Source organism: Haemaphysalis longicornis, unplaced genomic scaffold, assembly GCF_048455015.1.
Source record: "Haemaphysalis longicornis isolate Haplotype H1 unplaced genomic scaffold, Haemaphysalis longicornis Haplotype H1 scaffold_10, whole genome shotgun sequence".
In the NCBI taxonomy this organism is placed as follows: domain Eukaryota; kingdom Metazoa; phylum Arthropoda; class Arachnida; order Ixodida; family Ixodidae; genus Haemaphysalis; species Haemaphysalis longicornis.
In genome coordinates, this window is record NW_027526204.1 from 40598779 (window position 1) to 40625553 (window position 26775).

At 50.8% G+C, this 26775-nt stretch overlaps 1 protein-coding gene across 1 annotated transcript in view; it reads right to left on the reverse strand.

Moving 5' to 3' along the window:
• Window positions 1–4892: 4892 nt before the first annotated feature.
• LOC144159797 (uncharacterized) overlaps window positions 4893–26775 on the reverse strand; it is a 101369-nt gene continuing 79486 nt past the window's right edge. Inside the window, exons 5-6 of the mRNA XM_077691481.1 lie at window positions 14118–14402; window positions 4893–5154 (exon numbers count right to left, since the gene is read on the reverse strand). Of these exons, the coding sequence (XP_077547607.1) occupies window positions 14372–14402 (31 nt within the window). The 3' untranslated portion in view covers window positions 4893–5154; window positions 14118–14371. The remainder of the gene's footprint in view (window positions 5155–14117; window positions 14403–26775) is intronic.

The following is a 26775-nucleotide window of genomic DNA, read 5'->3' on the forward strand; positions in this document are numbered from 1 at the left end:
TTCCGCTGCCAAGCAGAAAACGCGGCATCCGGCATATTCATCGTCAAATTCACTATGTGGGAGGGGGGTATTTTGCAGCAAATTTCCGTCGCTGGCAGGGCGACAATTTCCATATCGGCCCGAAGTGATTCAATGGTTGCCTGCATGGCTGCCTGGTTGGCAAAGAGGATTTGTTGGAGTTGTAAATATTCCTTGATTGATTGATTGATTGTAGGGTTTAACGCGCCGACGCAACGCAGGCGATGAGGCGCGCCGTAGTGGAGGGCTCCGGATTAATTTTGACCACCTGGGGATCTTTAACGTGCGCCGAAATCTCGTACACACGGGCGTTTCTGCTTTTCGCCTCCATCAGAAAAGCGGCCGCCGCGGCCGGGAATCGAACCCGCGACCACGTGCTCAGCAGCGCAACGCCTTAGCCACTGAGCCACCGCGGCGGGTTGTAAATATTCCTCCTTCTGCTGCCCGAGATCTGCTTGGCATGCAGCCTCTATACCAGCGAGACGATCGTCTGATGTGGGAGATGTGTCGGAGGAAGTGGGGTTAGCCATGGCTTTGCGCTTTAGAGGGGGGGGGGGGGGGGTGGAAATATCCTAAGAGGCCTGAGCTGTCTGCTACTAATGAACGGAGGGAATATCGGGACGAGCGTAGAGTTGTTGTTTTTAAAGGCTATTCTCACACTAAAAGCTTAATTTTCTTGTTTCAAAGGGAGGATTTCCGCCCTGATAGCTTGCAACTCATTCAGAATTTCTGTTTGCGCATCAGGGGAAGATGAGACACGCGAGTGCAATGATGATGATGGAGCACTGGGAGGCGAGTGCTGGCAGCTCACCTTTGTTTTTAGGGTGCCTGATGGTGAGGCGTCTGGGTGACATAGGGGATCTGGTCGTTCATTGGGAACAGTTTTTGAGGTCTTGCAAGGTTGCAGTGGAGGAAATTCCGTGGCACGAAGAGTCCCCGCAGAAGCTGCAGCCTTTGCGTACGAAGCAGCAGGTCGGCCTGGTTGGTAGCGATTGGATACGCTGCCATCCCAGTATCATAAGTGCCTTCAAAAACGACGCATTTCGGAGTACACGGGTGATTTTATGTGGCTTTTATCAGTCCGCAGGCTGGGCACCGTGAGGAAGCTTGCCCGGTTGGGCAGACACCGCGTCGGTGTTCTGGCCACCAGCATAAAGTGCATGCTTAAGATTTCTTGCGAAAAGGCTTGCAGCGGTATGTTGCGGCGCGATACCGAGTACAGTAAGGGACAGTAGTGCCACCGAACAAAATTTGGACAATGTTAGAATAATTCAGCCGCTTCGCGTCGAGCACAACCGAGTCCAGGGTTGAAGTGGGTAAGGTGGTGGAGGATTTGCTCTGGGGTTTTGTCAGCTGGGATATTAAAAATGACACCCGTCGCTGTATTAGATGGAGCGGGTACGTGCGTAGATAACAGGTATTGCTTGCCAGTCAAGGTTCGAGCCTCCAGCTTCGCATAATTATGCGCTCACCTATCGTCGTGGGTGCTAGCAATGATAAAATTCGCCCTCGCGTGAATGCGAATTCGATCACAGTCAGGGGGTGAGACTCCCGCTTTCTCTTGCACGGTGTTAGCCAGGGTAGCCAGTGAAGCTTGTGTGAGAGTCAGGCTGCCACCAGGTCAAAGGATGCTTTTGATGTCCGCCGGTAGAGGTAGGACCGGGGGTATCGGTCGCGCCACCCGATGTTGGCGTCGGCTTGAAAAAGGATTAGTTGCGATGGCGGAATTGCGCCGGAGTGATTGTCCGCGAAGGGCTTGTTGGCGGCGATGAATCGTCTCCCGCGAGAGATCGTTGAGGTCATCTGGGGCGATGTCATTTCCTTCGACGGTAACTTCCATCATGATGTTGCGGAGACGTTGATCCGCGGCTCAGCCGGCGCGCTCGTGCAGCGGAGTCAAAGCTGACGGCACGTGCTGAGGAATGCTGCCGGCCGCCGCCGGCTACGGCGCGAAGCGAGGCCGATGCTGTTCCTCGTTGTGGCGTTAGGGTTAGCTTCCGCAGATGGCAGTTTGACTGCCTGTTGGGTCAACCTTAACGACAGTGGTGCCACAAGAGTGCTTACATCAGGCCGGATCGATTAGTGTAAAAAGTAGGGAGTCAGGCACTGCTGGTCCTTGGGTGCGAAGCAAGATGCGCGAGCGAAGGCAAGCCTGTGGGGCTATGTCGGTCCCCTAACGGAGAGTGCGGAAGTCTGTAGGTATGGAGTGTTTTGTCGAGAACCATGCGGCCCGTTGGGATAGAGCCAGTCGATTTTGTTGGTTAGCTTGTTGAGCTTCGAGAGTCCCAGGGCGAGCTTATACGATTTTCGAATCAAGGATCATATTTTAGAGAGTTCCTTGGGGCGTAGTCGCACATTTGGTGTGCTATGTGTGATTCGGCTGGTCAGCAGGGCTTGATCATCGTTGTGTTGGGTGGAAATGTACCGTATCAAGTGCATCAACGGCTTGACCGTAGTGTTTAGTTGTTGTAACAAGTAAGTACCTGAGCCCTATGCATAAAATGGTACTCGCAAACAGTGAAGCATTGTTACTCAAGGTGCCGGGCTGGATGCGATGCTAACGGTTGTTGGGTCAGGCGTTGGGTTAGGTTGGGCGTCGTGTCCGTGCTCGAATGACTAGTAAAGCAGTGAAGCCGACATCGTAGGGGTGCACGGGAGGCCCCGTCTGTACTGCTGCTCCCCAGCGGATCCCATGTCCGTCTAGATTTTCTGATCATCGACGTTGGAAGCTTGGGAGGTAACAGCCTCGGGGCGTGCCTTTCGGCGGTGTTGAGAATTCGCCAGTTTGTATTGGACCCAGTCAAATTCTAGGGTTACGGCCTGACAGGAACGCTCGTGGAACGTTGTACATCTCTTCTGCGCAGTTGGATTCTCAGTCCTTCAAGGATCGCTTCGTGGGTGACATTGTCGAAGGCTGGGTACGCAGATCAGAACCGAATCCGAACATAGTTTTTGGGAGGTTCTTAATCTGCCCCGAAAAACTTTTTTTTCGTTCCTAAATTCGTTAATGGCACTTTTCATCTATACCCCTATCGGTTCCGTAAGTGGTACGGCTGGTGACTAAGTCTTGTACGAGGCGACATGCGTCTGACTCTGGCAGTCCATATGAGGACCCTCAGATACTACGAATGAGATGCATCAGCTGGGAGACCAACAATTCTATAATTAGCCACTCCTGCGCCACATCTCGCCGTCCCTTTTCCCCTACAACTGCCCCTACCGTCGCATAACTCTCAACACTTAACACCTTGTTTTCTCTTGTCCTCACAACCTTAACCCCACCGCATCCGCAACCTTGAGCAGTGGGAGGCCGAGCTGACCAGCTCAGCACCAGAGCTACAGAAGGCCCTGGTGCAACGGGCTCCTGACGCAGCTCGGACTCGCGGCCTCGTGAACTTTGGAGGCTGAGCACATCGTGGTGTGCATAATAAAAGCTTATTCGTCCTCCTCTGTCTCTCGATACCCACAACAGGTGTGGGGGGCGCAGATGCCACGAGGACGCCACGACCAGTGCCGTCCGCGCCAAGGAACGTCACAACGGCAACTCTCCCACCCTCACCGGCAACGCAGAGGCCAAGGAGAAACGGCACTCTGGTGGTCCACCGGTTTGCTATTTCGTTTCACTACAAAGCTAGGCCTTGTCACCGCCGGAAGAACGCCATGATTTTACATTTCTTTCGCCTGGTTGGGGTCAATAGTCATCTTGTTCTGGCATTTTGTTGCCTATGTTGAACGAGGCACTTTCTGCTATTTGCGATCTTTTCCCTGTCAAACTTCCTAAATAACCTCTCCAGATATGGTGTTAACAATTTTGGCGAGTCTTGTCTCCTCAGTGCCGTGGGCTGGTTCTAGCTCTCTAGAGGTGTCAACTGAATCTAAAGATGTTTTCTACTAATGCCATTTTAGTGGGTTTCTGATACTCGGTGGATTTTTCTATTCTTTGACCGTGTTTCATGAAGTGTTGAACGTGAGGACGCCACACCGGCGATGAGAGTGCCATAGTGTGAGAATTTTATATTTCCTCGTTATTGGAAGGACATCAGCACGTGAGCTTGTATACTCAGTATTCTAACGTTTGCCAGTTTCCGGCATGGCCATTTTGCCACAGCTGCTGCTGACTCTTTAACGACCACTGTTATTCAGCACGTACACATTGTCATATTTTACAAGTCTGTCTTCTAAAAACGACACGACCGCCTTTGTACGTGCTGCACATGACACCATGAGACACTTCGAATGAAGCGCTAATGGAGCAGTTTCGTTATAATAGCGGTTTAGTGAATTTTTGTAGCACCTTCCTGGCGAAACTCAAGATATGCCGTTCTTTCGGCAATCTTGTTGCTGTCAGGGCTGGTGGCCTACCTCGAGGACACATTTACGGAGTGAAATACTGCTGACTAAACACTTCAAACACGCGCACACACAGCCACCACACGCACATCTAGTTGCTGCTATTCGGATAGGTCATGCAAATATAAACACATCATTGATAAATGGAGCATTTACCGTAGACTATGGTTAAGACAAACTCGATTAAACGGTTATCCTGGTTAAGACGAACAACCTTCCTTTCACCGTTGCTAGCTGTTGGCCCATGGGCTTTTACTATCGGTAGCTTGTATCAATCAGGATGCCGTCTCTTATTCCAACTGGGCCCATAAATATCATTATCCCGCCGGTTGAACGTTACCAAGTTTGTTTCAGAGCCATCCTGTTCGAACCCCGAGCACCGCGGTAGTCGCGTGCTCCACAGCTACTGGGTACTGAAAGCCGAGAGTTATGTCGGTCAATCGCTTATGCATATATTGTTCCTGTACGCCTCCAATGGTGCGTTTGTGTCATAATTGACCTCTTCATAATTCATTACTCCGGCTCACAAATAGTTTATTAGGTCCACATTATGGTAAGCCCAGGTTTGATAGAAAGACCGAACTGTTGCAATATTTTATTTGCTGCACCCAGCCACGCTCCTCGCCGAAATGCCCCACGCCCATCACCAGTGCAAGGCGGGAAACTATGCAACCAGAACTTCTTATTTGTATGCCCAAAGTGTTCCGGTTGTTCCGTCTCCTGTAGCATAGTAGAATCCTCCGCCGGGCTGTGCTTGTCCAAAGGCAGATTCCTCTCCGCCCGGTGCTGCGAGAACAGAAAAAAAAACATGCGAGGGGCAAGTCAGAGGCAACACTTTTATTATGTGTGTTTTTCCAGCGTACTGAGGCGCGGTAATGTTTGCAGTACGATGAATTGATTTACTGATGAAGTCAAAAGCAGTTTGGCGTTTCGGTACCCCTACGGGTGCCTTGTTCACAATGAGTCTTTATTGTTCAGCCTCGTTGACGGCCTTGTTGGCTAATCAGCCTTATTCACGTCCTTGTTGGTTAGTGAGCCTTGTTCAGATTGGGTCAATATACAGGGTGATCAAAGTTAAGTCGACACATTTTTGTTTATATATTGTGCTTAGATCTACATGAAGACCACCTCTGCCGTAAGGTTATGCGTCCAGGGGGGACACAGATTTAGCTGACAATTATTGATGTAGGTGGCCTTGTTAATTAAAATTGAATAATTACCTTTTGAGTAGCTGCAGTACGCAGCCTTGTTTGTATTGCAAAGTTAGACGGAATCGTGTTTCTACGCTGTTTATTTGACAGAATTATTCTAGAGCATCCACACTCAGAAATGGTGAACTGCAAAGTTTAATTGCCCTTCCTAAGATTAGGCATGCAAGGCCGCCAGAACCGCCGCAAAGCTCCTCCTTTTTGTGATGTGCGGTGTTTAGTTTGACAACGCGGCGGACGCATAGGCAAAGTTTACAACTGCCCTTCTTTCACTCTCGGTAGGCGAAATCACGGAACAACCGAGGTTCCGAGCAGTGCCTTTTGCGATTACGCAATCCAACACTGAAAGGGTGCAAGTTATCACTTCTGCCTATTCCTCCACCCCCGCAACAATAGGGAGCAGCTTTGCGCCGGTTATCGCGGTCTTGCATGCGTAATCTTAGGAGGCAATTAAAATTTGCGGTTCGATATCTCTGAGTGTGGATGGGCTAGAATAATTCTGCAACATGAAACGCATAAAAACACCATTGCGTCTAACTTTTCAGTAAAAACATGCCTGCTTACCGCAGCCAGTAAAAAGTTATTATGAGAATTTTAAATAATTTTGCCACCGAAATTAATAATCGCCACCCCATTCTGTGTCCCCCTTGGTGCGTAACTTCACTAGATACAAACGCCTAATTTTTAAAAAACCTGTCTACTTAACTTTGATCCCCCTGTACAGCAGCGTTTTTGACGGCACACGCGCATTGTGAACAAATGACACGTAGCGGTACAGAAACGTGAAAGTGCTTTTAGCTGTGAAGCTGTTTACCAAAGTCGTAATTTTTTGTGTTCACAGTTAAAAATATTAAGAAATTTTCGAGCGTTCTCCCGTGAGCACGAGCATCGTTGCGACCAGCGGAGTTACGAAAACCAAGAAAATGCCTAGCACTCGTGTGTGCTTGCCTCGCGACGACCGCCTAGAGTCACCGGCGGCCGTTTGTCAAGCCAAGCATACCCACTTAGAGACATTGGTCAAGGTTGCGGCGGCCGTCCGGCAATTAAAAATTTCGATCGCTCATGTGCGCGTGTCTCGGCGTCCGGCCAGCGTCCCCGCGTATGCTTGATAAGCCAAGCACACCCACTTCGAAGGTTGGCCGAGATTGCTGAAAATAGGAATTCCAGCGTTAGCCGTAATTGCGGCAACATTTGTACGAAATTGAAAAGACCCACCATTCGCCGTAATTGTGACAAGACTTGCTGGGAACGACAAAGTCATAGCGTACGCCTCTCTAGGCTAATGCGTAAAGGTTATTGCTTGAAAAAAGAGAAGTCCGCTCACACTTAAGCAACAATGGTAGAAAGGTCATTTCGGCTGTGAAGAAGCAAATCGGCTGCAATCGTTGATTAAAACCTTCGTAAGGGTCGTGCGGGGTGCGTACAGCTCGGCTACCTTCAATGCTTACACTTAAGTGTGTTCTTAATTTTTTTACTTGGACAGTAATTTCAGTTTCATCGTAATTCAAACATGCTTTTTACTAGACAAGACGGGGTTCTGTCGAAGACTAGAGCAGACCTAGTAATGGTTCGGGCAATAGCTCGGAGATTGACGCAAACGTCACGGCCTAGTGCTCAGCTTCTGCACTTGGTAGAGGGCCTAGCACTTGGTACATGAGCACTTGGTAAACGGACACTTGGTACATACGGTCCCGCACTTGGTACATGGCCTAGCACCTGATACAAGGACACTTGGTATACGGACACTTGGTATACATGACCCCTACTTGGTACAGGGCCTAGCACTTGGTACACGGACACTTGGTATACGGACACTTGGTACATACGGCCCTGCACTTGGTATATGGCCTAGCACTTGATACAAGGACACTTGGTATACGGACGCTTGATATACATGGCCCCTACTTGTTACATGGCCTAGCACTTGGTACACGGACACTTGGCATACGGACACTTGGTACACATGGCCCCGCACTTGGTACACGAACACTTCGTATACGGACATTTGGTATACACGGCCCTGCACTTGGTACACGGCCTAGCACTTGGTACACAGACACTTGGTATACGGACACTTGGTACACACAGGCCCCGCAGTTGATACACGGACACCTAAATGAACCTCCTATATGACCACGTCCGCCCCATTCCACACGCCAACGAAGAAAAAATCAAAATGCCAGCACTGTTACTAATGTGGCCCGTAGTCAGAAGCAGCCACATTATGTATAGCCGCAGGAAAGCGTACTCAGGTGTTCACCGCGTGCCTCGAGCGTGACGCGAAACCAACCGTGAACAAGGAGGCATTGGGGGCGAGGCGTATAAGCAAATCTAATTTTCGACTGGACACCTCCGTCGGAACAAGAGCAGCAAGTGCCGCCATTGTTTCCACCATCATCGTAATGAGGCGCCGTACACTACCGTGACCAGCGGATAAACACAGTACAGTAGGAACAGGACTGTGATCCCATTCTGTTTATCGGAAATCTATTTTTCCACTGGACACCTCCATCGGAACAAGAGCAGCAAGTGCCGCCGTTGTTTCCCCCATCATCGTAATAAGGCGCTGTACACTACCGTGACCAGCGGGTAAACAAAGTGAACTAGGAACAGGACTGTGATCCCATTCTGTTTGTCGGTTGAATTTTCAAAAGCACAGAATTATGATTTCTCTATTGTAAGCTCAGAATTGTCTATTGTAAGCTCAGTAGTAGCACTTCTAACTTTACGCGTCTACTACGGAGCCTCTTGTTTTCACGTCACTCAGGCTCAAACCAAACAGCTAGAGGTGTTGCACCGAGCATCCATGCGTGCTTTTACCGGCCTTCCCCGCCACGCGCGAGAAGAGCTCCATCGTTTCTCTCGTCTTATGTAATAGCTGCGACTATCAAAGAGTAGAGGCGCAATCACTCAAGACGCCGCACATGGACTATTTCTGGTCAACATTTACTATTGCTAGACTCCTCCGTGAACCATACTGACCTGCCAAACATTCCTCCAAAGATTTCGCCACAGGAGCATGAAAATATCTGCCGGCTCAATTCTACTACCAGCAAGATTACCAAAGCGTCTCACGGTTTTCAGCGATCCACTCAGGCTGCCGGTGTCGTTGCCGATCCTGGGGCAATTTTCACAGGCGCCTCCTGGGATTCTACTACCCCCGTGCAGGCATTGCTTTCTACCACCCTCAACGTGACGTGCGCCGTGGCCTGGGGCTCCAGTACAATGATCAGGAGTGCCCTACGTCTTGAGAACTGGAGTTGCGCGCTATTCACATGGCCCTAGACTTTTAATCGCAGGAAGTGTCTCAAAGCGCCTTTCCCCCTGGGGGGCGCCTCCCCATTTACACAGATTCCCTTCAGGCCATCACAAAATTACAGCAGATTCCACGGCACGGCTTTCTCTCCTCAAATTAAGAACAGTTTCCGCGCACTTTGCATACAAAACAATGTGGACGTACATGACCTGGATTCGCGGCCACGCGGGCGGCTTCGGAAATGAGACCGTTCACCCGTTGGCGAGCGCGCTTTTCCATTCCCGCTCGCCGCCGCTGGAACGTGGATTCACTACCGTCCGTCCACTCCAGGACCCCGACGACCAGCGTGACTTCCTGAACCAACGTGAATGGCAAGTGCTTCTCGCATCGGTACCTCTTGACCCCTATCCATTTCCAAACGGACTGCCGTGTGCTTCCGAGTTTTTTATCCATAAGGCTCGAGCTGGAGCAGCACTCACAGTTGATGATATTGCTTAATGGCGAGCCTACATCCCTCGTCATGGATGCCAGCAACCTTAAGACATTGAGCCCTCCCATCCCGACGTCACCTGTCGAACGTGAGACCTGGGGATCCGCCCCACTATGCAGCATCTTGTATGGGAGCGTCTCAGACTTGAGACTATTCGCGCGCGCCATCGCCGCCAAGTTCCGACATACGAGTACTGGCTCTCACCAACACAGCATACGCACGGCGCCCGAGTCCTGCGTTCCCTCTTTGACTTTGCAAGCGAGGCTGACATTCTGTGCCAGACTTCATTTTACCCCCTCCTTTCCCACCCTACCATCCTTATAGGCCTCTGAGCCAGCCCTTTTCCTAATAAAGTTACATCTATCTATCTTCATAGCGAATCAGAGTATACGACCAATTATTTATTTGCCCGTCCCTTTCTCTTGCCCCTAGCGGTGTACATAGCTTGCTCTACTTCTCTGCTCTTTCCCTTACATGTACATAGCCCACTGTAAATAGTCTGATTTTTTCTTACCGATTAGAGTATATGACCATTTATTCTATTGCCCCTCTTTTTCCCCTATATAGCTTGCTCTACTGTATGTAGCATGCTCATCCACTCCGCTCTTTCACTAACATTTACACAGCCCACTGTACATTGCCTGGTTTTATTCATAGTGAATTAGAATATATGACCATTTATTTGATTGCCCCTCCCTTTTCCCTATATAGCTTGCTGCTTGCTCTACTTCGCTGTTTCCCCAACAAGTACATAGCCAGATTTTTTATAGCGAATTAGAGCATATGACTATTTATTTGATTGTCCCTCCCTTTCACCTTCCACGGCGGTGTATATAGTTTGCTCTACTACTCCGCTCTTTCCTTAACATGTACATAGCCTACTGTATATCGTCTGATTTTCTTTATAGCGAATTAGATCATATGACTTAAATTTATTGCCCCTCTATTTCCCCTATATAGCTTGCTCTGCTTTATATAACTTGCTCTACTTCTCTGCTCTTTCCCTTACATGTACATAGCCCACTGTAAATAGTGTGATTTTCTTCATGCGAATTAGAGTATATGACCATTTATTTATTTGCCCCTCTCTTTCCCCTATATATCTTGCTCTAGTTCATATAGCTTGCTCTACCTATCCGCTCTTTCCCTGACATGTACATATCCCACTGTAAATATTCTGACTTTGTTCATAGTGAATTAGAGTATATGACCATTTATTTGATTGCCCCTCCCTTTCCCCGGCTCCGGCGAGACCTGCGCCCTCTGTGAACTCCGCGTGTAAAATACATACTCAACGCACTCTCTTTCGACGACGGCGACGGCGACGCCCCTCCGCCCCCCCCCCCACTACCGGGCGCCAAAGGGCTGCGCTTTAAAATGCGTGCGTCAAACTGGGTTTTTTTGGTCAGGTGTTGTGTGCTGCTATGCTTCCACTGAGATATGTTCGCCCATTTTTCATTCCATACTCGTGCAAACGCATTTGTTAGTAGTGGTTTGAGTCTCGTAAATGTCCTAGCCACACTTTTGGCAGACGGGCTAATGGGCAACTCCTTCGCAAAACATTTAACAGATACCACAATAAGCTCTACTATATAGCGACGGAAAACTGACGTAATGTTCTGCAAAACTCAATGGTGCGGTTTAACTAAACCAAAGCGGACGTAGCTGGCCGCACAAATTAAGCGTCGCACGCTGTTACAAATAAAACTGGCAGATGGCGCCACTTGTTCCGATTTCATCGAAGCGACTAAAACCCATTAGCGCTGCGGTCACGCTGCCCACTAGACGTTATATAGGTGATGTAAAAGGCCGCGCGGCACATTCACATTGTTTAACTACCACCTCACGTTCCGTCTTACACCAGAGTTGACGCACAGATAGTGGCAGGTAGCGGAAGTGTAGGCGTGCACATTTTGTGGTATGTGCTGAGTGCGCGATCAGTGGCTCCTGCGGCCGCGATGGTGTTACCCAGATAACCAAACTATGGTGGCAGTGGTAACATCCAAGAACGCCCTCATCACCACCGCTTCAATCCGGACAACTTCCTCCCTGGACGCTGAAGAATTAGCTATTGCGCTCGCCCTTACCCAAACCACCTCCAAGATTATATTGACGGACTCGCAAGCCGCCTGCCGCAGGCTCTTGTCGGGACGGGTGGCCCCCGCCACAAACCGACTTTTGAATGAACATCCGCCTGCCCATCGGGTGGACATTGTGTGGACTCCCGCCCACTCTGCACTGACGTGCAACAATTTTGCTCATCAACAGGCTCGAGACCTCACTCACCGAGCCGCTGAGACCGGGGCTGTTTCCGCACCTCTCCTCACCTACCAAGAAATCACCCAATACTACCGAACCACGAAACAGACCTTCCCTAGTCCTCACATATCTTTGACCAAAAGCCAAGAAATCACACTCAGACAAATTCAAGGAGGTACTTTTCCCCACCCCATCCGTATGCATTTACTCTTCCCTACACAGCACTCTGATAAGTGTAAATTCTGCCACAAACCAGGAACTCTGGCACACATATTATTCGACTGCACAAAAAACTCGGACCTTCCGCCTCTGAACCCGTCCCCTTCCCCTGAGCAGTGGGAGATACTGCTGTCCAGCTGTCGACCGGAGGACCAGCTCCTGCTTGTGACCAGGCCTAGGGCAGTCTGGACAGCACATGGGCTCCTGGACTGAGGAACCACTCTCGCATTACTGCGTAATAAAGTTGTCTCTCTCTCTCTCTTTCGGTAGCCTTTAGTTTTCCTGCTGAAACACCCCGCTGTCTCACTCGCTCACGGCAACCATTGACGTTATGCGAAACGTCATGAAATGGCGCGAGTCATGAAATGCGTTTTTCAATTGGTAAGTTCTGGACAATTAAAGCATCGTTCGCCACCGAATAAACGTTGAGAGGGATTCGGGGCAGTTGAACTTTCATGTGAGCGAAATTTGATATTTGCAGTGTCCCTTGGGGCGACGACGTTGCGTCCTTCGAGACGGTCGATGATGAGGCGCGACTCGAGGTGAGCACGGTGCTGGGCGGTTAGGTCGCTTTCTGTCCCGATGCCGAAGGACGCGGTGTCTTCATCGCTGTCCGGAGTCGGCGGGTCGACGGTGGCGCGTGGAAGGCAGTTGGTGTATGAGTCTATGGTTACGTGGAATTTTCAGAGGTGCAGGCTACAGAACCCGAGATGGCAAGAGGGGTCCTTCATATTGGCGAAGTACACTGCGCATGGTAGTCTTCAACCAGTTTAAATCTGCCAAAAAGGTCCGGGAGGAATTTAGTTTGTCCATATTGTAGACACTCTCAGAGGCTGAGTAGTGTTTTTTTTTTTTTGAAAGACTATGGCTTTGTTTTTGTACGATGCCAGCACCTAGGCCTATATTAATGGCGGCTGTGTGCATTTCTGTTTCGGCGTTTTCGCATAAATAAGCGAGCACTGGCGGGCTTTGCAGGCATAGTGGCAACTCGCGAGGTACTTCCTCCGGGGCGTCTTTACAGCACAAAGGTACCTGTTCTTTTGTTAAACGCGTGAGCGGCTCCGCAATGCTCGCGAAGTTCGCGACGAAGCACCCATATTACGCGCACGGGCTGAGGAATCTTTGCACGCCTTTCTTGTCCTTCGGCGTCAGGAAGTTTCCTGTGGCTGATGTTTTCGCTTGGTCAGAAAGGACCCCATCGGCGTTGCTACGTGGATCAATAAACTTTACTCCGCCACCCCCTAAAAAAAATCGGCTGAGGCTTAACTCAGTCATGCCTGGGTGTGGGTAGCGAGAGGCAAAGTTAATATATTGTTTAGCTTGGTTGTCTGTACGGTTACACTTCTCGAGGCGTGTGGGTCGTTCTTCCTCCGTCCCCTCCGCTAGCCGCCTCGTCTTGGTTTCGTTCCGTCGACGAAGCTTGACCAATCCCACCGAGCCACCCCTGTTCATATTTTTTAGTTCATTCATTTCATTTCTTTTATTTTTCTACGTTCCAATTTTGTAATTTATTTCTTTTGATTTAATTTTTATTTTATTTGGCACCCCGACCGGCGGTGCCAGATACGGTGGTCAGGGAATCACTACGTTCCCTAGCCCTCGCAGGTTCCCTAGGAACCGCTTCTAGCCCGGCAACCAAGATGCGGCCACGGGTCACAGCGAAACTGCGAGGATACGGGCATTGTAGCTGTCGCCCATAAAACAAGTAAACAAATGCAACGCGTGGTTCGCATCAATGTGTACCTGTTTGTGTGGTGTGCTTTTTACTTTCCCGCCAGCCTATCCTTCTTCGTGTTGTACGTGGACACTGTTCTATATCGCCGAACGTTTGCGTTGCAACTGCTCATAAATACGCCACAAGGTGCGACACAACGGACATTGGTGAGAACAAACGCCAAAGGTGGCGATTAGGCTTGCAGTATTTCTTCAAACTTCGACTGTACCAACCATAACCTGGTGACCGGCGCGTAAAGCTCCTTGCCTGGTTGTCCGTATGCGAGAGCTTAACCGCCAATTTGACAGTTCCTGGTTTCTAAGCTACAGCTCATTTGTGGGCGCTCGGGGTTCACGGTGTCGCAACTCACTGCCACAGACAGTGGAGAGGAAATGCTTACTCACCGCGCTGGGGAGCGCTTTTGACGTCGCCATGGTAGTCTCGGACGACATGCATACGTCGTCAGGCAGCGCTGCGAACAGTTCTACAGGGGAAGCTATTCATGTTGCCCAAAACACGCGATTCGATGCCAACATCCCCAACCACAAAACAACTGCCTTGTCAACGAATTCCGAAGGACACAGTTCAGAGACGAGCACTCACCGAAGAAGAAGAAGAAGGACAGTCCGATCCCGACGCACACCAAAATGCCGACGATTCCGAGGATGACGATCAATCGAAGTCTGCCTGATCCTTCGACGGGCGCTTCCGTAGTAGTTTCGTCTGGGTCCTTTTCCTCATACTGCCCTCCTCCTCCTGCAGGTGTCGTACCCCTCTCCAGACCTCTTGGTTTTCCTCTTGCAGGTAGCGGACCCTTATCCTGACCTTTTACTTTCCCTCCTGCAGGTGTCGCATCGTTATCCTGACCTTCTGCAGCTGTCGCGACATCTGGGAAAGTGCAGAAATGACAGCAATTCCTTATTCCAGAACTCAAGCATTTCCAAATTAAGGAATAAAAAAATTTTGGGGTATGAGGCACGCTGTAGTGAAGGGCTCAGGAATAATTTTGAACCTACCGCGGTAGCTCAGTGGCTAAGGCGTTGCGCAGCTGAGCAGGAGGTCGCGGGCTTAATTGCCGGCCGCGGCGTCACCTTTTCTCATGGAGGCGAAAAGCGAAAACGCCCGTGCGTACCGGATTTCGGTGCACGTCAAAAATTTCCACGTCGTCAAAGTTAATCCGGAGCCCTACACTACGACGCGGCTTATAGCCTGCGTTGCGTCGGTGCGGTACGCCCTACAATCGATTAATAAGTAAATCCCAATTAGTTTTGACCACGCGGGGATCTTTAACGTGTGGCGAATTCTTGACACACGGCCGTTCTCTCTTTTCGCCTGCATTGCAAAGCAGCCACTGCGGCCGGAATCAAACCCGCCTCCTTGGGCTCACCAGTCAAACCCTCGCTTGGCAACATGACACTGGTTTGTAATTACACTAACACAAAAATATCGATTTCCGCCCTTGTGCTGGCGGTTTATATTGTTACGTGGCGGCGAGGCAAAGATGTGATGAACATTGGAAGATGGAGCAGTGATGCATTTACAAGGATGTACAAGCGGCCATGAAAGAGCTCGGGCCAGCCAGTTATGGCGCTATGGGACATTGTCCACGTAGATGTTCTGTGACAATATCAATAACAGGCGCTCGAAAGCCATCCAATCCCCCTGCGGGTATCCGGGAATGGTGGAGCAGTAAACCTCTAGCATTTGTTGCCACAGGAAATATTGCCGGTGCAGATCATATCCGCGTCTAACCATTTCTCGTAACTTAAGGTAATCACATTGAGCTTTTGCACTTTCTGGGTAAACTGATGTCGGATAAAGTAACTATATATTGTGTACAACACCTCGTCACGCCGCCAAAACACAGTCCATGTGATACAAAATGGCTGACGACTACTCTACTCCATAATGCGAAATTTTTGCGAAGGGCGAGGGGAAGTTTCTGCGTATGAGGTAGGGATCTAGCGATGAGCGAACGCATGGTGGTGCTCGCTACTTGGCCGTTATCTCGCAGCGCGTCGCCGCCCCCAGTGTGTTTGAACCTACCGCGAGCGCGAACTGCCTCTGGGGGAGTAACGCGTCATCGTCGAGCGCACTGTGGAACGCGCAGCTATGGCCCGCAGCCACTAGAGAGGAATCTGGGGCCAACGTCTAAGCGGCTCACATAAAGGCCGTCTGTGTCGTCATGGGCCGCCATTATATCATCCGCTCGCCGTAGTTTCATCATTGGCTTGGATTGAAGCGTTTTAGAGACCGCAAATGTAAACAAAGTGTCACAAAAACGCGACGAATAGTGTGCAATTACGTAAGGTGAATATAAATACCGGCTATTTCGAAACTGCGGAAAAAGGAAGTAAAGCGTATTTTTGTCGGAATGGTTGTGCCTGCTATTCTTCTGGCCTAGGTGGTAGTTTAAAACAAGGTTAATATTTGGGGGGGGGGGGGGGGGGCTTCAATAGAGACTCTGATTTGATTATTTTACCGTTATTGCAAATAATAAGTTTCTTCAAGTGTTTGGAAAGTTTTTTGAGCGTGCGTATGCGTTGCCTTCGTGGTGAACCGTGCACCGAGCGCCAGCTAGTTTAACAAGAACAAAGAAAACGTGGCGTTAAACAGTCGTGCACGATGACAAGATAAGACGCATAGAAGCGCCCGTATCTGTCGTATCCCCGTGGTGGTATCTTGTCTTCGTCGCAGTACGTTTTGTTTTTCTTTTTGTCGGCTACAAATTTCGCGGCAGCATATTTCCCGCTCAGCATACGTCCTTCGACTGCGGCATGAGCAACGGTAGGTGTGATCACGCTCTGCCTGCTGTTTCACTGAACACGGCTACCACAGAACAGGCAGGATTTGGGCTTCCTTGTAGCTCGTAAACGTGTGAATGCATAGCGAAGAAAGCAAATCCCCAAAACCGCTTAAAATCCAATTGTCATGCCAAGCCCAAGCCAAAAAGGGGGGTCTTCCCATGAACCCCCACGACGACATGGCTTACGAGGAGCAGTTTCTTCTCTAGTATACTTACTATGAAACTGTATGGCAGGCCTCCCCTTCACACTTTCGCCATTAGTCGCCGCCGAGCGGCAGACTACCCTCCCCCTTACTCTCGCCGCACTCTTTTCTCTCTTCCTTCATTCGCTTGGCAACGAGGCCAATGCCACTGTAGTACCGTGCGCCAAAATGCTGCGCACTGTTACTACGATGTCGCGTCCGTGGTCGCCACACATGAGCCGTGCCCCAGAACCTTCACCCGCACATACGCACAGGCGCTATGATTGGAGACATTTACCTTTTTTTCTGTATACAGCGCTTTAAAGTAGCTATCTCAGCTAAGCCATATATCGTCAAGAGGTAACCATTAAGTGGAGGGCTGTTTCCTTGCGGTAGACATCAGAATGCTTGGTAGGTGCGCTTCGAACGGGCAGAGTCTTTATTACAGGCATTTTAAGCCTATTAAATTACGTCCGGCAGACGGGCTTCCGAACAGCAAAGAAACAGCGAGGTCGAACTTGTTCGGTTGCTCGCGCTAACATCCAAGCAATCAAGATCGCCAGAAATAACTTTTTAACAGAAAACCTCACGCTACTTGCACATTCCGCTACATCGATCAAGGACCACGAAAACGTAGGGTCAGCTTCGGCAGGCCAGCTTGCCGAAACACTCCACGCGTCGGGCTATTCCTAATCAATGCCCGGGCTGCCGTGGGCCAGCGCCGCGATACACGAAGTACCTAATGTCTTATTCGGAGGGTGTCGACATCCTGAAGCAGTATCGCCAGACCACGGCCGCCTGTATAGCATTGCCTAACGCGTCAGCTGATAATGGCGAAACAGCCTGCCGGCTCGCTGACCCTTTCGTCTGCTGCCGGCCGGAGTCCACCGAACAGCGCCGTACGGCCTTCGCAAGGTGGCAGGTCAGGCGCTTCATGTTCAGGGCCCCTAGGACATCTGGTTTCTTCGCCGATTCGCGGTGGGGCGCACGGCGGCAAACATGACTAAGGCGCTCTACTTCTCTCAATGGAAAGCGGCAGCCGCTGAACAAGGAACACTTCGTTATTCACAACGCCACGCGCGCGGCCCTTTTGAGCGACACTGGTTGACCGGAAAGGGGAAATCATTCACACGCGTTTGTCTTGATAGTCCCGCCGCCTCGTGGGTGAGCAGAAATACGGGGGACGGACAAAAATAGATATAGTAACTCAGTGCTATCAAAACTGAAACTCGCGTAAGTCATTTTCACTTTCGGGTGAAACAGTGTCGCTCAAATGCCCGCGCGTGCCTTTGGGAATTAGAAAAAGTGTTAACGTGTTACTCGTTAAGCGCACCTTTCCAGAAAATTTCTCGGCAACACAAACGTAGATGCCTGCAACTTTTTTATATTTGTTGTTTTTCTCAAACCAATGACCGGTTCGATGGCTGCTAGCGTGTCTCCCTGTGAATACCTGTTTTAGTATATGTCCAAGGTGACCTCTCATCACACTTTATTAAAATGAACAATTTCTCGAAGTTACCGAACCACTGCATATTTTACACACAAACACACTGTATGTGGCACAAGTTCGTCACCGAGACTGGCAAGGCCTGTCAGTTGCCGGGTCGGGGCAGAGTGAGCAACGCGCACTTCGCCCTTCGCCGCCGGCCGGTGTCCGGAAGAGGCATATTAGGCAGCAGAGTGACCCAGATCGCCAAACACTGAATGTGATCCGCTTTGCCGCATGAAGTGAAGGGAAAGACAGGGACAGCAAGCATGGCACGACTATGCATTTTGCCACGCGCTCGTGTGCCCCGTCTAATTTTTCCGCCGGGTGTACAGGTGCCGCCAGAAGTAATTGGAGCACGGGAGCTGTGGCGGAACTGCGTAGGAGCGCCGTGTAGCTGCACAGGCGTAACCTAAAGGAGCAGAACACGCATGCGTGCCCAAAGACGCCAATACCCCTCTTTACTTCTTATCCCACTTCTCGTAACCCGGTTGCGAGCGTTTTTTGCAGCATACTGGTATCGGCGATGGCGCTGATAGCAGACCCACATACAAAATTGGAGAAGAAAAGTTGCCACTCCAGATCCCTGCAATTGCGACATTCTCTAGCAGCGCTGAAAGTGCTTGAGCGAAGCTGCTAGATGCCGCCTCTGCTATCAGCGCCATCTCTGAGAACAGTATGCTGCCAAAAAAAATCGAAGCAGTTGTAAAATAAGTGGGTTGAGAAGTATAGATGGACTAGCACCGTCGGCAGGCGCGATAGACGGGCTGATAGAGCTTCTTAGTAAGTACACTAGAGAAGAAACTGCGCCTCGTACGCCATGTCGTCGTGGGGGTTCATGGTAAGGCCCCTCTTATAAATGCAGAGCATTTCTTTAACTCACGATGTCACCCGGCGTTGTCGGCGTGCCTCGGCGTCCGCAACAGCCGTTCCAGGTGTGCCCTCTCCCCCACTCCTCCTCTCCCGCATCACGCTACCCTCCTCGCTCTCAACAACAGGTCCGCACCCCTCCCCCTACACTATATAAAAAATTATACTTACCGGCGCCTGGTTTCGATCCCTCGACCCTTCGGGCGGAACGCAATGTACATGGTGCTCTACCCACCGCGCCACAAAGCCGACACAGAATGGAAGGCTACGAACGCACCTTATATCCTTGACTCATTCAAACTACGTCAAGAAGTTGCTGATACAACGCATTCACTACCTGTGGGCGGAACGCGAGGTACATGGTGCTCTTCCCACTGCGCCACAAAACCGACACAGAATGAAAGGCTACGAACGCTCCTTATATCCTCGACTCATTCAAACTACGTCAAAAAGATGCTGATACAACGCATTCACTACCACCAACTCCCCAAACACTAAACGCTAACGCAATACACCCAGCCCCTATGCGACGCATTTACTCGAGTCCCCCTCGCGGGGAGATGGGCCCTTTTTGGCTTGGGCTCGGCATGACGATTAAATTCTTAAGTGGCTTTTGGGATTTGCTTTCTTCACTATGCATTTACACGTTTACGAGCTACAAGGAAGTCGAAATCCTCCCTGTTCTGTGGTGGCCGTGTTCGGTGAAACAGCAGGCAGTGCGGGATCGCACCTGACGTTGCTCATGCCGCAGTCGAAGGACTTATGACTGAGCGGGTCATATGCCGCCGCGAAATTTGTAGCCGACGAAATGAAGAAACAAACGTACTCAAGACACGATACGGCAGATAAGGGCGCTTGTATGCGTTCTATCTTGTCATCGTGCGCGACTGTTTAACGCCACATTTTCTTTTTTCTTGTTAAACTGGTTGACGGTCGGTACACCGGTTCACTACGAAGGCAATGCTTTCATAGACACGCTAAAAAAGCTTTCCAATCTCTTCAAAGAACTTATTACTACAAATATTGGTAAAATAATACCACTAGAGTGTGTTTTAAGCTTCCCCTCGAAATATTAACATTGTTCGTACCTACAACCTTGGCCTGCGGAATAGCAAGCACAACCGTTCCGGCAAGAATTCCCTTTACTTCCGTTTTCCTTAGTTTTAAAAGAGCCTGTTTTTATTATCCACTTACATAATGGCACACTATTCTTCGCGTTTTTGTGGCACTTTGTTGAAATTTGCGGTCACTAAAACGTTTCAATCCAAGCCAATGATGAAACTAAGGCGAGCGCATGGTATAATGGCGGTTCATGACGACACAGTCCGCTTTGATGTCACCCCCATAAACGCTAGCGCCAGATTCCTCTCTAGTGAATGCTATAAGAAACTCTATGAATGGGCTAGCACCGTCGGCAGGTGCGCATGCGTGTTCTGCTCCTTTTGTTTTTAAGGTAGTGCAGCTACACGGCGCTGCTATGCGGCTCGGTCACAGCTCCCATGCTCCAATTACTTTTGCCGGCACCTGTACACAAGTAAACCACACTGCCACTATAAGTGCCTGCTCGAGTGGCGTTTTTTACGAGCCTTCTCGTTTATTTAGACATTCGGGAACGTTGTCGACTTGCGCATACGACGAGGAGCTATGAAACACCTCTTTGCACATGCAGAAATTCACAGGGAAGGCTCGAAATTGTATAAGCACCCCAAAATGTCAATTGTGTGCTTGGAAGGGCCGTCATTTAGCGGGAACACAACGTTGTTCCAGCGAAGGTAGCGTTAATCGACGGGAACCTGTGCAGCGACTCCGTCGTTTTCACCATAACTCGGGGCGTCAAGTTTGTAGGAGCTCCATCGGGGCAGCTCACAAGCCCAACAAAAATAACAACTTGAATATTGCATCCGTCCGCCGTCAATGCGTGCGGCGAGAACCAATGTTACCTTCGGGATATCTTTTTCAGCCACTGTCCCCGCAACGAAGCAATGGGAACCTGTTGAAAACGAATTGCGTTTACCGTGTGCCTGGCGGGCTTGCTCAGCTGTGCACAACAAATGCAATCGCCCACGATATGTTCACTGAAAGTACGGCGACAAATATTGCAGGATCTTTCCGCATATTGTTTCGCGAACGCGTTTCTTAAGGCGAGGTTTGTTGCCGAGCCTGCTGCCTAAGTCGAATATAACCTACAAGCGCGAAATCAGACCCACAGCATCTACTCTTTCAATAATCACTATTCATGCTGATAATATGCGGCAGCCACATACGCCGAAGGCCAAGCAACACTTCGCAGGAAATTTCTGGCGCACGCTGTTTTTTTTTTTCAGTTATACTCGTGCTATGCGTCGCAAGCCAATGGGAACTGCGCGCGTTACCAAATAGTTAGCAGCTGTGGCCAATTTCTTGGGGACAATATTCGGGTGGGTGCGCGTTCGGTTCACGCCGGCCACGTGCACACGTTTCATCAGCCTAGACGTTACAAAATTTATTTGCAACACCGTCGAGCCCACAGAAGGCGTGCAGTTCCCCCAGTGTGGATATACTGACCCCAACGCACCGGCAGAAAGACAAGTGAACGATGGCAGGCCGAGCAATCGCGTACAGGGAGGCGAAGCTAATGTTTACCGGCAAGGGCAGCGCTGATTCTATCGCGAAGCGGCTCCCTTTTTGGTTCGAGGGAGTCATGGGAGTTTCCGCCACCCTTTGTACGTGCTGGGTTCAGTGGCTCGTGCGGCCGGCGGTCGCTTTGTTCGCATTCGTGAGTAGGGGGCTGGATGCTTCAGGCGGTGCGGGAGGACCGAATTGGGTCTGGAAGTGCGACAGCGTGCACCGCGAGCTGCACGTGCACTTGCCAGACATGTAGGAGTGGGCCGGCGGGAGTCTGCTTGGAGCGCTGAGAAGCCGTTGACCAAACGCAGTCGTTTCGCGATGTCTGCGGTGGTGAGACCAGCCAAAGGTCGCCCACAATATTGTTGCGTGGTCGGCTGCCACAACAGTAACAAGAAGACAAACGATAAGAATCCACCGGTGCGATTCTACAGACTTCCTAGAAAAGCTTACCCAAAGGAAAGACGGCAAGCATGGATAACTGCGGTGCGAAGGGTCAAGTAAGTGGCACATTTTTTTGTACTTCTCCACTTTTAGCTTACATTTCCCGTCTTTCAAAACGCGAACTAGTTTTCTAAAGGTATTCTGAATCCCCGGCTCTTTTTTCTTAAAAAATGTGTGCTGGCAATGATTGTTTGCCGCTAAATTAAATGATCTTGGAGTTCTTCAGCTGGTGCCATTCGATAACGTCTATATAGAATAAGGCTTACATTCTGCATAGATTAATACACACACACATATATATATATATATATATATATATATATATATATATATATATATATATATATATATATATATATATATATATATTTTTACGAGGCAGATGCGGACTATTTACACGCTGTGCTTGAAAGCGATCTATTCTCAAAGAATATGGCGTATAGTCCTAAGCCGAGGATACCAGCGTAGCTCGAGCCAGTCTGTCTCTGCGCGACCTCTTCGTCTTCGCTTCGGCTTGCCTTGCGCGACCCACTGATGCCGCACGTACCCATAGATGAAATTTACGATGGTTTGGCCACCAGGGGGTCCAGTGCATTGCCTTTTAAAATGTAAAGAGGGCCGTGACATGACCCCCTCCGTCGGAGAAGCGTCGTCTCGGTGCTTATTGAAATCGAGGGTCAGGGAACAGGTGGGGCCGCTGAGTAATACCCCTTTAGGCGGCCGACGTGGACGAGTTGAGCTGATGGGTCCAGCGACGGTGAGGAAGGAGCGGCGGGAACAATTTCGTACGTCACAGGTGTGACCATACGCTTGATGCGATAGCGGCCTTTGAAGCGAGGCAGCAGTTTCTCGGAGAGACCAATGCGGCGGCAAGGGGTGCTGACAAGAACCAAGGAGCCGGGCGTAAAGTGGGCGGTGCGGTGTTGCTCTTCATAACGGTGTTTCTGAGAGGACTGGGAAGCCGAGAGCTTGGCACGGGCAACCTGGCGGGCCGCATCAGCGTGAGCGACAGCATCGCGAGCATATTCGGTAGCCAGAGGTGTCGCATCAGGAAGTAGGGTATTTAAGGGAAGAGTGGGTTCACGGCCGTAGAGATGAAAGAACGGTGAATAACCGGCGGTGTCATTGCGGGACGAGTTGTATACGAATGTAACATACGGGAAAGTGACGTCCCAATCCAGATGGTCCGCGGAAACGTACATCGCGAGCATGTCGGTGATGGTCTTGTTAAGCCTTCCCGTCAAGCCATTAGTCTGGGGATGGTAGGCGGTGGTCAGCTTGTGCTTCGTGTGGCAAGAGAGGAGGAGGTCGTCAACTTACCCGAGACGGGAAGCGCCGGCCACGGTCGGTAAGGAGCTGACGGAGAGCACCGTGTTGTAGGACGACGTTGTGAAGAAAGAAATCAGCAACGTCGGTGGCACAACTGGTGGGGAGAGCAGGCGTAATAGCGTAGCGGGTCGCGTAATCGGTCGCAACAGCGATCCAGCGATTTCCCGAACGAGAAAGAGGAAAAGGGCCGAGCAGGTCCAAACCGACCCGAAAGATAGGTTCAGAAGGAATCTCTATCGGTTGGAGCAGTCCGGCTGGGCCCAAGGAAGGGGTTTTCCGGCGCTGGCACCGGTCACATGCCGTTACGCAGCGGCGGACTGATCGGTAAAGTCCGGGCCAGTAAAATCGCTTACGTACACGGTCGTAAGTTCCTGCGACGCCAAGGTGGCCACCCGTCGGCTCGTCGTGTAGCTGATGGAGGATGTCAGATCGGAGGTGTTCAGGAACAACCAGAAGCTCGTCAGGGCCGTCTGCGCGAAAATTCCGGCGGAACAGCATGCCGTCGCGGAGCAAAAACGCGTTCAATGCAAGGTCTGACGGCATGGTGGTGAGACGTGCAATGATCGACTGCAATGATTGGTCGCGACGCTGGTGGTCGGCGATGTTGAGAAAGTTAGTTAGTGCAAGGACACAAGAATCAAGGTCGTTGTCAGCTGTATGAGGTTTGTCGAGCGGTTGACGTGACAGACAGTCGGCGTTGCTGTGGAGCCTACCAGATTTGTAGGCCACGGAGTAGTCAAACTCCTGAAGGCGTAAAGCCCAGCGACCAAGACGACCAGTGGGATCTTTCAAGGAAGCAAGCCAGCATAGGGCATGGTGGTCAGTTACCGCAGAAAAAAGGCCTTCCGTATAAATATGGGCGGAATTTGTTCACGGCCCATACAAGAGCCAGGCATTCGCACTCGGTGATCTAGTAGTTACTCTCGGAAGGTGACAAAAGGCGACTGGCATACGCTATCACTCGTTCAAGACCGGCGTGTTTCTGAATCAGTACAGCACCTATGCCGTGTCCACTCGCGTCCATGTGGACTTTGGTCGGAGCGGAAGGGTCAAAGTGCGCCAGAATAGGTAGATTAGTGAGATGATTGACGAGAGTTGAAAAAGCAGAAGCTTGCTCAGGGCCCCAGCAAAAAGGGTTATCGTGCCTAAGCAGATCCGTGAGGGGCCTGGCAATTTCGGCGAAGTTCTTGATGAAGCGTCGAAAGTAGGAGCAGAGCCCCACAAAGCTTCGAACTTCTTTCACTGATCGAGGAGCAGGGAAGTCTTTTACGGCTCGTATTTTGTCTGGATCAGGTTGGACTCCGGTAGCGTCGACGAGGTGCCCAAGGATCTTTATTTGACGGCAACCGAAGTGGCACTTTGACGAATTTAGCTGAAGTCCAGCTCTGCGAAAAACTGCCAGGATGTCGGAAAGGCGATGCAAATGTGTTTCAAACGTGAGAGAAAAGACGATAACATCATCCAGGTAGCATAAGCATGTCGTCCATTTAAACCCCGGAGAAGAGAGTCCATCATCATTTCGAATGTGGCTGGCGCATTGCAGAGCCCGAACGGCATGACCTTAAATTGGTACAGTCCGTCTGGTGTTACAAAAGCGGTCTTTTCGCGGTCCATGGCGTCGACTGCAATTTGCCCGTACCCTGATTTCAGGTCAATGGACGAGAAATACGACGCGCCATACAAGCAGTAGAGGGCGTCGTCAATTCGAGGAAGTGGATAAACGTCCTTCTTGGTTATTTTGTTTAAATGTCTGTAATCAACACAGAATCGCCATGAGCCGTCTTTATTTTTGACCAGCACGACTGGAGACGCCCATGGACTCGAAGAGGGCTCAATAACATCTTTCCACAACATCTTCCCTACTTCCTGCTGAATGACGGTACGTTCGGCGTGGGAGACATGGTATGGACGTCGGCGGATAGGGGTCGCATCACCAGTGTTTATGAGATGTGCCACATGGGAAGTCTGGCCCAAGGGACGGTTGTCCAAGTCCAAAATGTTCCGATATGACGCTAGAAGACAACGGAGCTGATGGGCTTCCGGAGGTGAAAGGTCCGGCGCTATCATGTCCATAAAACCACTGGTAGTTCTTGAAATGTCCCGTTGGCTATCCGTAGAGGATTCAGAGTAGTCAGTTGTCACCACTGAAACTTCGCAATCAGCCAAGGGGATCAGTGTAGCAAGCGACATTCCACTGGGAAGGACTTGGGTGGCGAAACCGAAGTTCAAAAATGGGAGGCCTACTTCGTTCTTCGTGACAGTCACGACTGTGGAAGGAAGGGTCACGTTGCGTTCAAGGAGTATATCGGTGACGGGCGAGACAAGATAGTCACCATCTGGGACTGGCGGGCACGACGAGAAACGCACTTAGGTCATGGCCTTGGGAGCTAATCGAACACGTTCGGCGCCGCAAAGCCGGTAAGTGGGCGTGATGTCGTCAAGGGGTGTTGCGGGCAGCTCAAGACGTAAAAACCACGCGACCCAGTCAATGAGGGTGGCGTGGCCTGTCAGAAAGTCCAGTCCGAATATTATGTCGTAAGGACAGTGTCCAAGACGGTGAACAAGACAGGGATGTCGTGTCCGGCAATTACGACGCGGGCGGTACACATTCCGGCTACGGTGGTCGTTCCTCCATTGGCGACTCGCACGGCATAGCATATCGCGGGCGTCATAACTTTCCGAAGAGAGCGGCGAAGGTTTGAACTCATAACTGAAATATTGGCACCTCTGTCGACTAAAGCACTAACGCGAACTCCGTCAACGTGAACATCTATCAAATTGGGTCTTAGAATCTAATACAACAGAGGATTTGCCGGCCGGATCGTTAATGAAGCATTACCTCCGGGAGCTGCACTGGCTAGTTTCCGAGAGGGAAGTCGAGAAAGTGGGCGGCGGAGTCTGGCGGTGGGGCAGCGGCGAACGCAACTGGCGACGCTGAGGTGACGGCGAGCGGCTAGATAGGTTGCGTCGTGTGTAGTCGGTTGCGAAGGGCTGCTGAGGACGTGGTGGAAAACGTGGAGTGGAGTCGTCGGAGTAGCTGTTCTCGGGAAACTGGTGACAGGTAAATGGCGACGAGCTGCTGCGGCAATAACGGGCGACGTGTCCAACGCGATGGCAGTTCAAAAAAATTCACCCCACCTCCCCGAAGGGAACCGTGAGGAAATGCGAATGCATACTTGCGACCGAGCGAACGGGAGAGTGGGGCGAGCGTCGAGAGGAGAAGCACCGAAGCACCGCGCCTACCCTCGCCTGCACTCTCCCACACACGCGGGAGCTCCGGCGAGCTCTCGCGATGCGAGCGCCCTCACACGCCCGAGCGCGCTCCTCCTCTCCACTCACTCGCCGCTGATCCGCCCGCACCCCCTGCTCCGGTTGCTAGGGGAGAGGGGGTGAGAGCGGAGAGATAACACCTGCGGGCGCGTGGACGCCGCACGGCGCCTGACATGGCTCGACTAAGAAATGCATTCGCATTTAAAAGATGGGCCGGTCATCGGGTGTTCTCCATTCACCAGGACTGCGTCGTCGGTAGTGCGGTGGAAC